At 47.7% G+C, this 15,542-nt stretch overlaps 1 protein-coding gene across 1 annotated transcript in view; it reads left to right on the top strand.

The window, feature by feature from the left end:
• Plb1 (phospholipase B1) overlaps nucleotides 1–15,542 on the top strand; it is a 77,522-nt gene that overhangs the window by 44,223 nt on the left and 17,757 nt on the right. Inside the window, exons 30-35 of the mRNA XM_090337236.1 lie at nucleotides 6,073–6,138; nucleotides 9,979–10,039; nucleotides 10,524–10,582; nucleotides 12,365–12,432; nucleotides 12,660–12,703; nucleotides 12,947–13,046. Of these exons, the coding sequence (XP_090193362.1) occupies nucleotides 6,073–6,138; nucleotides 9,979–10,039; nucleotides 10,524–10,582; nucleotides 12,365–12,432; nucleotides 12,660–12,703; nucleotides 12,947–13,046 (398 nt within the window). The remainder of the gene's footprint in view (nucleotides 1–6,072; nucleotides 6,139–9,978; nucleotides 10,040–10,523; nucleotides 10,583–12,364; nucleotides 12,433–12,659; nucleotides 12,704–12,946; nucleotides 13,047–15,542) is intronic.

Below are 15,542 nucleotides of genomic sequence, written 5' to 3'. Positions count from 1 at the left end.
TCCAGGAGGCTGGGTTTTCTGCTTGACTCTGCCTGCACCAATCCCTCCCATGATCCTGGCTGAGCAGATTGGAGCATGCAGCTCCTTTATGTGACTGTAGGGGGTCCTGGGCGTGCTGCTCTCCTAGCCCTAGTCTTGTACCCTGACTCAATCTAATGTACCCTGAGTGAGGATGGCAGGAATAAGGGATAGGAAACTGATAGTATAGCTGAGGCTTCACTTGCTGATCAGAGCGAGGGACAGAATCAGTGCCTGATGCTGGCGGCTCACATCTGTAATCCTCACTACTCGGTAGCTGAGATCTGAGGATCATCATTCAAAGTCAGCAGCACCAGCAGAAAAGGCCACGAGGGTCTTACCTCCAATTAATCAGCCAAAAGCTGGAAGTGGAGCTATGGCACCAGCAGAAAAGGACAAGCAAGAGTATGAGGCCCTGGGTTCAAGTCCTAGTACTAGCCCCAGTGAGAAGGAGTAGGGGTGGGGGTGGGGGTAAAGGGGAGGGGAGAGAGAGAGAGAGAGAGAAAGAGAGAGAGAGAGAGAGAGAGAGAGAGACAGAGAGACAGAGAGAGAGAGACAGAGACAGAGAGAGAGAGAGAGAGAGAGAGAGAGAGAGAGAGAGAGAGAGAGAGAGAGAGAGAGAGTCAAATCATACAACAACCAGCGGCAGTCTCAGTGATCAGATTCTGGCCAGAGAGCTGGGATGAGTCCCCTGTGTGCAATGTACCAGAGGCTACGACAGCTTGGTAGGGGGCATGTGAGGTCTCAAAGAAATTACCATAAACAGCTACTATAAGTGAGTATTTTAATATTTTAACAATCCATATAGCTACACTGAATATTAGTCATAAAAGTACCTCTAAACTGTCAACTCCTCTCCCATTAAGAAGCAAGAATAAAATTCCCACCAAGCAGCCATCACTCTTTCTCCCAATAAATATATATGAAGTGCTGGGGCTGGGAGTTTGGCCTAGTGGTAGAGTGCCTGCCTAGCATGCACAAAGACCCAGTTCAATTCCTCAGTACCATATACATAGAAAAAGCCGGAAGTAGGGTTGAGGCTCAAGTGGTAGAGCTCTAGCCTTGTGAAAGCCCAAGAAGAGTGCTCAGGCCCTGAGTTCAAGACCCAGGACTGGCAAAAAAAAAAAAAAAAAAAAAAGAAAAGAAAAAAAATGTATTAAGTGCCAAGTTGGAGCCCAGGCAGTACTGGATCAGGGAAATCCCTGTCACCTCAAGGTACAGTCTAATGAAGACCAGTCTGGGAGGCCTATCCAGCTAAGCCACAGTGGTCTCAGCTCCACCTTTCTGGACAAAGCCCAGTGGAATCATTGGTGAGTGAAGAGGAGAAATCTGGCCCCCTCCCAGAACCAGTAGAAGTTCAGCCCAAGAGAGGCTGTTGCTAAGCAACCTGAGAGCACAAGCCCAAAGGGCCCATCTGTCGGCCCCAAGGCACTGTGCCTCAGGTACCATCTGCTCCCCTGCCGTGTGCCTGGAAGCCATGCAAAAGTCCACCAGGCTCTCAGGGGGAACTGACAGGGGCCAGGCAGCACATATTTTTGGCCTGGCTGTGTCTAAGCATAGAAGCAACAGGCAGAATGCTGGGGGAGGAGGCAGCAAGATGAATTGGGCACTAGCCTTCTCCCACTTCCCTCCCCAGCCCAACTGCCAGCACTTTCTGCCACTTGCCAGATAGGGTGACTTAGTGGGGGAGGGATACTCGATGGCTTTCTGATATATTTTCTACTTGCACGCATGATTTTATAGCCAACTCTGGATTAAATCATAGACTGGAAATACCTTTCCCTTCCTGCTCGTTCCCTAACCTCAGGTCAGCTTGGCTGAACTATCAGAAAGATCAAGTTGGCCTTTTACTGATCTTTATTCATCTCAGCTTTACTTGTCAGACTTAAACCAGCTCCTTCTTGAAATGTCTTTCTCCCAGGGCCTGTGGAAACAAAACCACCTGGATTTTTCTGGTTGTGCTTCTCTCTCTCAGTAATTCTCATGTCTTCTTCTAACCCTGAAGATTCAGATCTCCAGCTTTTCTGTCTCAGTCCTATTCCCATTTCTTTCTCTACATCCTGACACTAAGGTTTATCCAGTTCTAGGATTTCTTGCTGCAATTTCATTGAGTTGAATTCCTTGGTTTTCTCAGTCTAGATAGGATCTTGTAAAGTTTTCTGGTTTTGTTTTGTGATGACCTTAGGATGTGAAATGAGACCCTGGGTATTATCCCTAAATTTCTTTTGCACAAGGCTAGCATTCTAATAGTAGAGTCACAGTGCCACATCCAGCTTTTTCTGAGTATTTGTCAGAAATAAGAGGCTCACTGCTTTTCCTGCCCAGGCTAGCTTTGAACCACAACCCTCAGATCTCAACCTCCTGCATAGCTAGGATTACAGGTGTGAGCCACCAACACCCATCTGGCTCTTGCATTTTTGCAAGACCAGGACCTTCCTTCTCTCACTTGGCTAGGATCCCAGATGTGGGCCACCCATCTCAGCTTCTTGATTGGAGTTTCACTAACTTTTTGCCCAGGCAGGCCTCAAACCATGAAACTCTTAATCTCTGCCTCTTGAGTACTTAGAATTACAGACCTGGGCACCCAGAATCCTTCCTTATCCCATATTTTATCATGAAGATAAGCAAAGCCAGGAATTTGGTCTAGTGGTAGACTGCTTTGCCTACCATGCACAAAGACTGGGGTTCAAGTCCTCAGTACCACATACATAGAAAAGGCCGGAAGTGGTGCTGTGGCTCAAGTGGTGGAGCTCTAGCTTTGAGAAAGCCCATGGACAGTGCTCGGGCCCTGAGTACAAGCCCCAGGACTGGGGGAAAAAGCAAGCTCTTTTTAAAACTTAAGCTTATTGTTTAGCGGTTTTCTATTTGGAATTACATATGGGGAATGCTACTCTCTTTAACACTTACTCCCTTCCTAATCCCTTCTCCCCTTGTTCACAGCCCCTTTCATGACCTGTATCCTCCTTACTGTGGGTAAAGTTATCTCATCTCATCATAAAGCAGGATTAGATGGCCTTGGAATTGCCATGGGCTGGGCTTGAACATCCTTACAGAGCTATGGCACTCGGCCTCATGTACTACCCAGATTCTTCTTCCATTCCCCCATCCTTCCTGAGGCAGCTCTGATCCTGCCTCTGCTTTTGCTGCCAGCTTCTGTTGCTGTTCTTCAAATCTCCCAGGGCTACTCAGCCACAAGTACGCCATCAGCATACATAAAGAGCCAGCATATTCCAAAGAGAATGAGCTGGGATGGAATGAGATAGAAAACATTCCAGCAGCATTAGTGTGCTCTCCTCCCTCCTCCCAGCCCCCACAGAGGTCCCTCAACCAATTCTGATAGTCATGACCTCTGGCCCTTGCCTCGTGAAGGTGTTTCTCCTTGAACATGGCCCTCTTGCAGTTGATGACTTGTCTGGTTGGATCAGAGCAACATAGCACAGAAGAAAACCACTCCTTCTTTCCCATGGAATTTCACAACTAGAAATGCAGCCAGGATAAGTGTGGCCTGCTCCCCCAACACCCCCGCCCCCCAGCAGCTGCCAGCCTCCCGCAAGTGGCCATCTGGATTCTGTCTGTCTCTACGCAGCTGCAACTAGACAACTGGCTTGTGTTGCATACAGTGGGCTTTGCCCAGCCCTAGAGAGCCAGTCAGACTCCAACGAGTCCTTCTCCTGTAGAGCCTGCTCCACTCCAGGTCTTCAATGCATCCTGTCTCCTGTGTAACCAAGCAGTTGATGGTGAATGAAAACAAACCCTCAGCACCCAGCTCACCTATCTACCACTGCCCTGAACCTGTTCTGTGGTTTCTGTCCTGGCCTCATTCTCAACCACATTCCACTATCAACTTGACCACTCATCCTTTCAATGCTATAGCCCTTGCCCCAGTCTATTTTCAACTCCCATTGGAGTTGTTGTGATCAAAAAGATAGGATCAAATAGGCTCTGTGGTTCAACGTTTCAACTCTCTCAGAAGGGCAGGGATTGTCTTTGTCTTCCTGTGCTAACCACTTTGGAGCTAGCTCTAGCCCCAGACCCAAAGCCTAGCCGGAGCTTCTCTAATCATAATTAGCAGTGTCTTTTCTCGATCTTGTCTTGAGGAGCATTCACTCCAAGGTCTTGTAGCAATCCCTCAACAATTATTGTGCTTACAGACCTGCTATTATTTCATGGGCCACGTCTCCCTGAATGTGAGCCTCCTGTGTCCACCTAGCCTGGCCCCTAGAGCACAGCTCTGAGCACAGGAGCTGTTTCCCGGATCAGCCATTTAGAAGTGCTTCCAGGCTGCCCTTCTGTGGCCTAACTATTGCAAGGATGCAGAACGATGCTGCCAGGAAGCAGCCTAACTAATCATGCAGACATTCCAGCACAGACATGCCTTGTACTGTCTACTGTCTGGTCACATGCCCTGCCCTTGGCCTTCAGTAGCCTCCATGTAAAGCTGTCAGATGGGGATGCTGACTGCTGTAGAGAGATATGGGGCATTCTGAGGGGAGTTGGGAGCTGAGAGATTTTTGCATGTACATGTTGTCCTCCAAAGGGACCTACTGTATCTGGCCAACAGGATCTGTTGTCCTGGCTTCGATGTGAGGTATAGAACTAGGCAAGACGCTGTCCAGTGAGTGCTAGCTCCACCTCTGCACTCACTACTTACTCTCCAGATTGCCACAGTTCCCTTCCCCACTCTGGCCCTCATCTGTAAAATATAGAGACCTTTGGAGATGGCAAAATGAGGTGTCTACAGGGCCGGGGAGGAGAGCATCATGATTGTGTGCTTGGGTCAGATAGGAGACCAGGGGAAGTCATTGTTGCCAGTACTGAAAAAAGTATACCCCTTCTGACACTATTTAGGTCCTCCTCCTCTTCTTCCTCCTCTTCTGTCTCCATCTCTTCCTGTTCCTGTTCCATTTCTTCCTTCTCCTCTTCTTTCTCCATCTCTTCCTCTTCTTTCTCCTCCTTATCTCCATCACCTTCGTCACCTCTTCTTCTTCCTTTTCTCTTTCTTCTTCTGTTCCATCTCCATCTCTTCTTGTTCCATCACTTCCCCCATCTCCATTTCCTTCTTTCTCTTCTTCTTTCTCTTCATCACATCCATCTCTTCCTCCTCCTTCTCTTCATCTTTCTCCTTCTCTTCCTCTTTTCTCTTCTTCTCTTCCTCCTCTTTCATCTATGAACCAAGATAAAGTAACATCTTCTGGCTAGGCTTGCTGATGGGTAATCAGTTTTCAATACCTGGAACTCATCTCTAAAGACTTCTCTTCCAGCATCTGGTTTCCCCTTCTTGCTCTTATATTATTTCCGAATTTTCCAGAGCTGGCCTTTCTGCTCCACACGCATGTTCAATAAGTGTCCCCAGTCCAGGACCACCTGGATGGTTTCCTTACTCCAGATCTTATCTGCTCTTGCTTTACTCATTTCGACATTTCCTCATCAGCTTGCTTTCCCCATTTTCCCTTTGTCACTTCCTTCTGCCTTCTCGCTTAACTCATCACTTGTGGCCTGGGCAGTCTTGGAGCCTTGAGTAGGCCTAGGTGAAAACTGATTATGAAAGAAGTAAGTAGGAATGAGGACTGGGCTTCACAATGAAGAAAAACTGTCTGAAAATACTGGCAATCAACCTAAAGGGGACAATACATGATATAAAGGAGATAGAAAAGATAATAGAAAATAAAATACTGTGTAGTGATCATGGTAACACTTACCAAAAATCAAGGGAGAAAATGTTGCCTTCTGATTCCCTTGCCAGAGAAATTACAACGGAAAGAAAATGGGCAAGTCTGAGGAGAAGGGAGATGCTCAGTTGCTAGGGTGGAAAGGAAAGAATGGAACCCAGACTGGGGCATGCGTGGAACTTACTTGGAGCTTTTTATTGTACATTCTTCACTAAAGCTGTTACATAAAACCTTCTATGGAATGAATGGAATTATGTTTGTACAGTAGTTCTTTCAATTTAAATCCAGAAGGATCGTGTGAAATAAACCTAGAGGGCTGGATTTGTTCATTCTTAAGCAACCTTCCATGTGTCACCCTCTCCATGTGTTTTCTTTTCTCTCTTAGGAGGAGCCCTTCCTAAGAACCCCCAAGAACAGTAACTACACGTACCCCATTAAGCCAGCTGCTGAGGTAATTCTCAACATATGATGCTTCCACCTGCCAGAGACTCAGGGTGTGTCAAAAAAAAAAGTTTTAGAGTGTTAAGTGCAAATGTATCCTTCTTACATACTGGGAATTGGAATGTACAAAAAAGTCTCCCAAACCAGGAAGCCCCAGGACTGCCCTAACATGTTCTCAAGTTGTCTACCTGACATCAGAGCCAGCCCGAGGAGGTGCTGGTGGATCACTTGCATTGATCTTCGTTATCCTGTGTTCTCTATTTGGTTTCTCATTAGGCTGCTCAGCCTATCAGAAAGGGCAAGAAGGGGGAGTGGGCACTGAGTAGTCCCATCAACTTCCTGAAGCTAAGTAGAAAGGTATTTCAGAGCAGGGAGGGACTCACAGGAAGCTGACACATATCCACACAGACCCCCAGGCCTTGTTTGATTCAGGTCATTTCTTCTAGCCCTGTGCATTCAGAGACCATGGCTTTAGGGACTGCTACTCCAAAAGTGGCTGTGGGGTCCTGCACCAATCTTACAGGACAGACCTGGTCCTGAGGCAGCTGTAGGTCACAGGATAGGGACCCATCCACCCATTTGTAAACACCGGCCTTATGCTCAGAGTTGGTGTAAAACATGATCCTGACTTAGGGGAGCAAGAATGGAGTTTCTACAATCATTTATTATTTACTATGTGCCAGACGGTATTTTAGGGAATTAAAGGAGTGCACTGGACAGACAGATCTCATCTCTAATGAGGTTTATAATCTGCTTGAGGAGGCATCCAGTGAATAGCTAAAAACTATCATTTCCCTATAATCTTACTACTCACAAGGCTGAGCTCTGCAGATTGCCATTCAAAGTCAGTCTGGGCAGAAAAGTCCTTGAGAATCTTAACTCCAATGAATCACCCCCAAACTGGAAGTGGAGCTATGGTTCATGGAAGTATAGTTGCCAGCTTTGAGGGATAAAAAGCTGAGGGCCAGGGCCAGGAGTTTGGCCTAGTGGTAGAGCGCTTGCCTAGCATGCACGAAGTCCCAGGTTGGATTCCTCAGTACCACATACATAGAAAAAATCCAGAAGTGGTGCTGAGGCTCAAGTGGTAGAGCTCTAGCCTTGAGAAAGTCCAAGGACAGTGCTCAGGCCCTGAGCTCAAGCCCAGGACTGGCAAAAAAAAAAAAAAGCTGAGGGATAGTACCTAGGCCCAGCCCCAAAGTTAAAAACCCAGTATTGGTACTCTCTCTCTCTCTCTCTCTCTCTCTCTCTCTCTCTCTCTCTCTCTCTCTCTCTCTCTCTCTCTCTCTCTCACACACACACACACACACACACACACACACAGAGAAATCATTGTAGGAAGAGACAATCACTCAAAGGAGGGTGATATGAGAAATAACTCTGGACAATTCAGAGCACTGTACAAGCTGAACCTCTCTTAAGGGGATGGACAGATGCCAGTTACATGAAGGGCCAGGAATGAAGTCCCAAACAGAAGAAAAAGGAAGAAAAAGGTCAAAGTAGCTAGCATGGGGTGGGATTTGTGAATGAAGCGGGGAGTGTGGGAGATGAGGACAGAGGCCTCACTGCCAGATCACACACAGCCCCAGTTCCTGAGAAGAAAGTTTAGATTTCAGGTGGAGAGACATGGGACAACTGGAGGTGTGATATAGTTCACATCTTTAAGTGGTCCTCTGCCATGCAGAAAATCCAACTGAGAGCCTAACCTATGTGGAATTATTGAATTGTCAGGTGCTAAGTCTAGGATGTAAGTAATTACAGCCTCATAGCTCTTCCCTCCCCTCTCCTGCTTCTCTCCAATTCATGTTGACTCAATGGAGTCAAGTTGACCACATTCTATTACAACTAAAATGGCAACTGTATCTCCTCCATGAAGAATTCATGTATCAAATGCCTAAATGGGGCAAGAACTGTGCTAAGGTGCATGGTAGGTACTACTGAGCAGAGTAAATGGAGCCTGCCTACCCTCTTGGCTTTTCACTCTCTGGTCTCTTTGCTTCTGCATCTGGAAGAGTTCAGACCCCAGGCCTGTACCAGGTACTGGTGGCTCCTGCCTGCTCTAACTCTAGCTACTCAGGAGCCTGAGATCTAAAGATCATGTTTGAAACTAGAATAAACAGATAAATCCATGAGACCCTTATCTCCAGTCCACCTGCAAAAAGCTGGAACTAAGCCAGGAGCAGTGGTTCACGCCTGTAATCCTAGCTACTCCAGAGGCTGAGATCTGAGGATCACAGTTCAAAGCTAACCTGGGCACTAAAGAACATGAGACTCCAGTCTCCAATTAATCACTAGAAAATGGAAAGTGGGGCTATGGTTCAGGGGTAGAGTGGTAGCCTTCAGCTGAAGAGCTCAGAGACAGTGCTCAGGCCCAGAGTTTAAGCCCCAGGACCCCCCTCCCAAAATAGCTGGAAAGGGAGGTGTGGTGCAAGTGGTAAAATGCCAGCCCGGAGCAGAAAAAGTTAGGCAAGCCTGCAAGGCCCTGTATTTAAGCCCCAATAACCGCCCTTCCCCCGCCCCCACACACCAAAAAACCCCCAGAAAAACAAAACTCCACAGGCCTAGAAGGGAACGCATTTGCTTTTTCATAGCTTACTGCCTAAGTAGCTACATATAATCAACAACTACACTCTTGGGAGAGTCCCAAGTACTATCCTAGACCCAGGGGAGTGAGAAGCCCTGGTCTTGGAGTGTCCTCCCCTGTGACAGGAGAACATGGCAGTTCCCATCTGAGTCTGTTAATCCACACACAACGTGTCTGGCTCTAGCTCTCCAATTCATGAAAGCTGTTGCTATGTACTGATGGCTGTATGACTGTTTTATTTAAGAAGTAATTTATATCCCCTCCCTCAAGTATTTATCATCTGCACCCAGGCCTGTTCTTGACTTCAGTGAAACTTCCCAAACAGAAGAAGAAATCCATCAGTATGATGAGCAATTCCTTGGAATGAACTGAATTCCATTGGATTAAGCAAATAGTATTTAAAAGAAGTTTCATTTGCACTCTTTCATAATAGAGAGATTTTAACAAGGCTGGTCTTTATCACCATCTGGCTGAACAGATGAGAACTTTAAAGGCCTCTGGCAGCCACACTTAGACCATCAGTCACCCTGCCAGTGGAGACTGCAGATATGTGGGGTTTTAGGAAGAGTTATTTCTCTTACCAGCATTCTGCTGCTAGTCACCTTTCTGCCTCTGCTTCCTATCCCACCTGCCTCTACCCCCCCACCAAAACCTGGAAAATACACAGAAACAGAAACAAGGAGAGCTGGCCCAAACCGTTCAGGTCTGCAAGTATCCAGGGCCTTAGGCAGGCATTCAGATACCAGGGAGATATTGGTGGCCCTTACATTAACTATGCAAAAAAGATACACAGGTGTACCAAAACAAAAAGGTATTAGGTATTTTCTTAAAACTATTTTAACTAATGACTATTTATACCTTGTAATTAGTTGTAATGTTAGCAACCCTGAAAGGATTAAGACCTATAATATCTTCAATTAGGTGTCCAAATCATGAAACTGTAGGGTTGTCTTCCTGGTTCTGGGGCAGCTGTTGGCATCATTCAAGCGCATAGACAAACTAGGGTGGGAAAGGCTGTATAAGTAAGGTGTGTGTGTGTGTGTGTGTGTGTGTGTGTGTGTGTGTGTGTGTATGTTGTTCTGGAGAAGGCAGAGGTCTGTTTTCTTTTCTAATTTCCTTCTTAGCCCATCTACAACCAACAGCCCTTATCCTCCCAGGATCCTCTCTGTTGATGTAGTTCTAGCCTCCACTGAGTCTTCCTCATCAGGTTCTCCTTGGCCCCCCTCCCTGCACAGTGTTGGCTCTATGTCTTTCCTCCCATTGATTTAGAACTGGGGCAGTGACTTCCTGTGTACAGAGTGGACCCGTTCCCCAAGTGTTCCCACCACAGGTGAGTGCAAACTCCTCTCCCACTTGAACAAAGCCTCAGGTTGGGTGGGACACCCACAGATGTGCCCTTGGAGCTTTGAACTTGCAATGCTAGGTGAGATGCTGGGCAACCCCTCCAAGAAGCTTGCCCACAGCCATTTCTGGGGTCCGTATGGAGGCACATAAGCCTCTTCTGCCAGTCACACTTCTTGTCTCCTTGAAGTCCCAAATGGCTACCCTTCAAGCCTCCTTACCCAGTGTGTCAGGTACCCATCTTGAGGCTGGACCTCCCCTGAACCACCCAGCAGAGGCTGTACTCTCTTCAAGATGGACAGTGGCCATGAGGTTCATTACCTCCGGTGCCTCAGTTGCTCTGAATGAATGGAAAAGGCAACATTGCTAAAGCCTTAGGCTGGAAATGAGTGTCAGAGGGACCTGGGGTGCTATGGCCAAGTTACAGGCAAATGCCTCAGACTTACAGCCTCTCTTCTAATCTGCCTCTCTAGTCCACGAGCTCCGACCAGCAGACATCAAGGTGGTGGCTGCCCTGGGTGACTCGCTGACTGTGAGTGTTAAACCGTGGGCCCAGGTGGGGAGGTTGGCTAGTCGATTCTCAGCACTGGCTCTGCAATCAGCATTGAGTCCCCTTGCTGAGGGCTGGCCATACTGCCTGCATAAGGCACCAAAACACACACCTGCCACCTCTCCTTCCCAGCCCTGCTCCCACTCACCTGTTTCATAAGCCCCTGCCTCGCCCTCTGGGAAAAGCAATCCTGCTTTTATCAGAGAACTCATCCCTATCAACCCGGACCCAATGCATGGCTGCCCCATGTCTCCTGCCCCACCTAAGTACAGGTTCCTTAGCAACAGAGGGAGCCTCGCTGCGGCACAGCACAACCTGGCTACATGAAGTGCATCAGCCAGCCGTTGAGCTACTACTGAGAGCACCATGCTGGGGATGACAGTTCTGAGAGAAAGGAAGGATGAGACATTGTTAGAACCCTCTGGCCAGGACAGGAAACCTACAGAAGGAGATATGTGATCATACAGCTGACACTCAGGACTTACTAGATGCAGCAACTACTTCTGTGGACATGGAAGCATGCCACAGTCACACATGGGTCCATGTGTTTTCATTGTGGCACGAGTAGGAGAAGAAATCTGTGGAAGGGTACATACCAGGCAGACAAGCATAACTTCACCTGGGTGGCATGGCATGTGGATGTGGGATGAGGAAGGCGTGTGGAATCTAGCAGGAGCAAGATTCCTAAGGTGAGAGTGCATACTTTTTTAATCATAAGCCAGGCATTATGGTATGTGCCTATAAACTCAGCTACTTGGGAGGCCGAGAACAAGAGGACTGCAGTTCCAGGCTAGCCTGAGCATCATAATAAGTGGTGTATGTATTTGTAATCTTAGCCATTCGGGAGGCCAACGATAGGAGGGTCACAATCGGAGGCCAGTCTCAGGCTCTCCCACCGCCCCCCCCCAAAGTGAGGCCCTACTTGAAAAATAAGGCATTAAAGGCTGGGGGCATGGCTTAAGTGGTAGAGTACCTACTCTGACACCCTGATTTCAAGCCTGAGCACCACGAAAAAAAAATCTTAGTATTATTTCATGGGTTATGGTGAACATGGTTAGTATTATTTCATGGGTTATTTTGGTCATTTCCAAAAATAATTGCTTGTGTTATTTATTTTTTAAGACCATGCATGTAGTAAAAGCTTCACAGAAGAGGTAGGAAGTAATGATTACTGGAGAGAATTATTAGAGATTTCCAAGCCCAGAAGGAGGGGGTTCACACTCCAGGAATAGGGCAGGGCAGCTCAAAGCCTTCACTTTTTGGAGATGGCAACAGAGTAATGTGCACACACCTGAAGGTTTGTGGGGACAGGAGAGAAAAAAAGCAGGCAAGGGGAAGAAAAGAGGACATTAGGTTGTGGTATACTCACTGACCACAGGGTTTGGCTTTGACCATGAAGGGTTGGGGCAATATGTGGAGAGAGAGTTATGCTCAGAGAGCAGTGGCATCCCTACTGTCAGAAAATGAGGTCAGGCAGGAGGCCAGAGTGTTGTCCCAGGCAGGGAGATCAAAGGTTCCACTAAGAATATGGCCAAAAAAAAAAAAAGCAGGGGTAAGAAAATCAACAGGACTTGGTTCCTGGTTGTTGAGGGGTCTGGGAAAAGATTGACAACTCACAATCTAAGATGACCTAGAGAAGAAAATTTTCACAGAAAAGAAAATCAGAGTCCTGGCAGCTGTACTAGAGCCTGAGGAACCTTTCCCAAGGTCTTCACTCACATTCTGACCCAGCAATGGCCTGTAACTTTCTCTTTGTTTTCACAGACAGCAGTGGGAGCTCGATCAAGCAATTCCAGCCAGCCACACACAAACTGGAGAGGACTCTCCTGGAGGTGGGGGCTTGGGGCTTGCTCTCTATTGACCACACTGCCCTAGAGATACTAGAGGAATGTGTATCCCATTTCCCATTTCCAGAGTTGAGGTCAGATCCTCATGGCCCAGCCCTAAGACCCAAGAAACCTTCATATATTCATATTGACTCTGAGGGTGACAGAAATGTTCCAAGGGCCGAAGGCATATAGAGAGCAACTATTAATGGTGGTGCTTTTCTCTTTCCCAGCATTGGAGGAGATGGAGTATTGGAGACTCACACCACACTCCCCAGTAAGTAGCCAGCACTGAGAAGTTACTACCGATGAGGCCATCGCAACTGTTTGCTGAGGCCAGGACCCTCAGCCTGGAGGAGGGGAAGAGGAGGACCTTTACAGAGAAGGGAGTCAGCCAAGCTGAGAAAAACCTGAACCCTTCTGCCACACATATGGGCCCCCAGATGGGCTGTCTGTCTGCATTCCTGGGATCTCCTGCCTTTTCTCACCTATGCTCTTTGCCTCCCCCTGCCCACAAAAGACATTCTGAAGAAGTTCAACCCTTCCATCCTTGGATTCTCCACTGGTGTCTGGGCAGAGACAGCGGGACTAAATGTGGCAGTGGAAGGAGCCAGAGCTCAGTGAGTAGATGTGGGTGGGAGAGGAGGGAGGGGAGGCTGAGAGATCAAGGAGGGGAGCAAGAGATTGGAAAAAGGTAGCGCTCAAAGCCTGGTTCCAGATGGGACCTTACTCACTCTATGTGAGCCCTCTGCTCACGAGTGTCACCCCACACTCTTCCACAAGGATTATCTCATGTAATTCTGGCATGCAATTCTTTGGACATGTCACTGTGCGTGCATCTGAGGCTTAGGAACTTACCTCCCAGCAAGTGATTAGAGGAGCTAGGGTCAGTCACATGTGCCCGAACACAGCTCTGACCTCTGTGCCCAGCAGGCAGATCACATGGCCTTGGCTCCAGCAGGCATTGTCCTCAGCTCCACCCCCTGCCCAACACAGACACACATCACGCATGCGCCATGAGACATGCAGAACCAGCCCTCTGTGGGTATCTGCCCTTCCTCTCTTCACCTCACCTGAGCCCTTTCAGAGTTCTGTATTTTGACACTAGGAAGTTAGATGTCAGCCCTTCACCCCCAGATAGCATGGTGGTCATTTGTTTTCGCTGAGATCTCTGTGGCTGACAACAACCGTGATAATTAAAGCTGCCTGGCCTGACTGTGTTCATAGATTTTCAAGCAGCATGGAAGCAGAGCAGGGAGAGTATTTGTTTTGTGGAAGGATTACTGTGCTCACATCACCAAGGCAACCACACTGGTGGCAGTGGCAGCGTGACTCACTCTGCTTTCAGGGAATGTTGCTTTCAGAAGCAGCAACCTGGGCCCCAAGCTTTGCCTGAGTCTCTGAGCCAGCTGAGGGAAGCACTCATAGTTCTTCAACATCACAAGCAGGAAGGACTTGTTTTTCTGCAAAACCTGGCCTTTGTGGGGCCATTATTCCAACATTACCTTACTGTTATTATGATTACTGTCATCATCCACATGATTATGCAGCCCAGGCATTACTAGCCAGGGATTGATTCCTTGGTCCTTTGGTATCTGAGCACCTTTCTCCATTCCCTTCTTTATGACCTTCCCTGTTCTGTTGCTGCTCAGTATCTCAGCTAAATCAGGGTTAGTGGCAGGAAAGGTAGCTTGACACCTGCAGACATCTCTTAGGTCCACTGAAGGGGAAATGAGAGTCAGCTAGTGACTTAAGTTGGAGAATACCTAGCACTTTCCTTTATCTTCACTCTGTCAATTACTAGCCTAGATATGGATGAACACATCTAACTAAATATCATAGCACAGCACTGGAGATGGTAAGGTTGGGGTCAGGTCATCTCCGAGACTTGCTAGCTGTGTTAGGTGGACGAGTTGCTTACTGTCTCTGAGTTTTAGTTTCTTTATCCATAAATGGAGATGGTAATAGTGACTCTCTCTGGGTTGTCATAAGAATTAAATGAGATAAAATAATCTTGGGAAATGATTTACTGCAATATATAGTACATATAAGTCTCAGGCCTGGGGGAACCACTGGAAATCACTGAGGACCCTCCAACCCATTTCTTCAGTCTGCTCCTTTATAAGATGAAGAATTAGCCCAGCAGGATTGAGCTACCTGTACAAGCTCATGGAGCAAGTAGTAGCAGAGCTGAGAGGACGAGTTTCAGGCCCCACAGTGGGAAGGAAATGGAGGAGTTGGATAAAGGAGCCCAGAACAAAGGCTCATGGGGAGGCAAGACTTGGCCTGGGTCTGAAGAGTGGGGAGAAGGGTGGGGAAGTGGTCATTACTTACTGTCCCTGGGGTGTTTGAAGCTTACTACCCGTAAAGTTTAGGATTCATGTCTTGAATTTATCAAGAGGGTATAGGCACTGGTGATGCTGCTAACCAGGGCAGTCCTTAACAGCTTTCTGATGTGCCTGCCAGTGGCACAAGCACACAGGATGAGGGATGCTGTCCTAGATGTAAAAGTTCCCTTAATGAAATGTAAGAGTGGGATGGCCCCAGGTGCGCTGGCCCCATACACAGCTGACTGTGGCCACACACCAACTGGAAATGGCCATTGTGCATCGGTATCTACTTTCCTAGCTTCTTCATGGAAGGTGTTATGGGCTGTATGCCCTTTGCTGACCTCGCTCCCCACCCTTCCCTCTCTCTGCTAGTCCTGGCTTGAGCTCAGGGCCTGACCGCTGTCCTTGGGATTTCTCAAGGCTAGAACTCTCCCACTGGAGCCACAGCACCATTTCTAGCTTTTTTCTATATATGTAGTACCGAGTAATCGAACCCAGGTCTTTGTGCACGCTAGGCAAGCACTCTACCACTAGGCCAAACTCCCAGTCCCTGACCTCATTCTCTTAAACATTTAAAGGAAAAAACTATCATTAGGGTTGGAGGCATGGGTGAGTTGGTAGAGTGGTAGCCAATGAGTGAAAGTGGCAAGTACCAGGTTCAAGTCCCGGTTCAGGATCTTTAAAAGTGTGTGTGTATGACTTTTTTACTGCTGACTAGTAGCCCATTAGCACATATATTATGCATTCAGAACAGCAAATGATATTTTTGCATGGATGCCAGCCACC

The sequence above is a fragment of the Megascapheus bottae genome, chromosome 7 (assembly GCF_031878675.1).
Source record: "Megascapheus bottae isolate mThoBot1 chromosome 7, mThoBot2.hap1, whole genome shotgun sequence".
NCBI lineage: Eukaryota > Metazoa > Chordata > Mammalia > Rodentia > Geomyidae > Megascapheus > Megascapheus bottae.
This window is presented reverse-complemented; position numbering and strand designations above follow the sequence as displayed.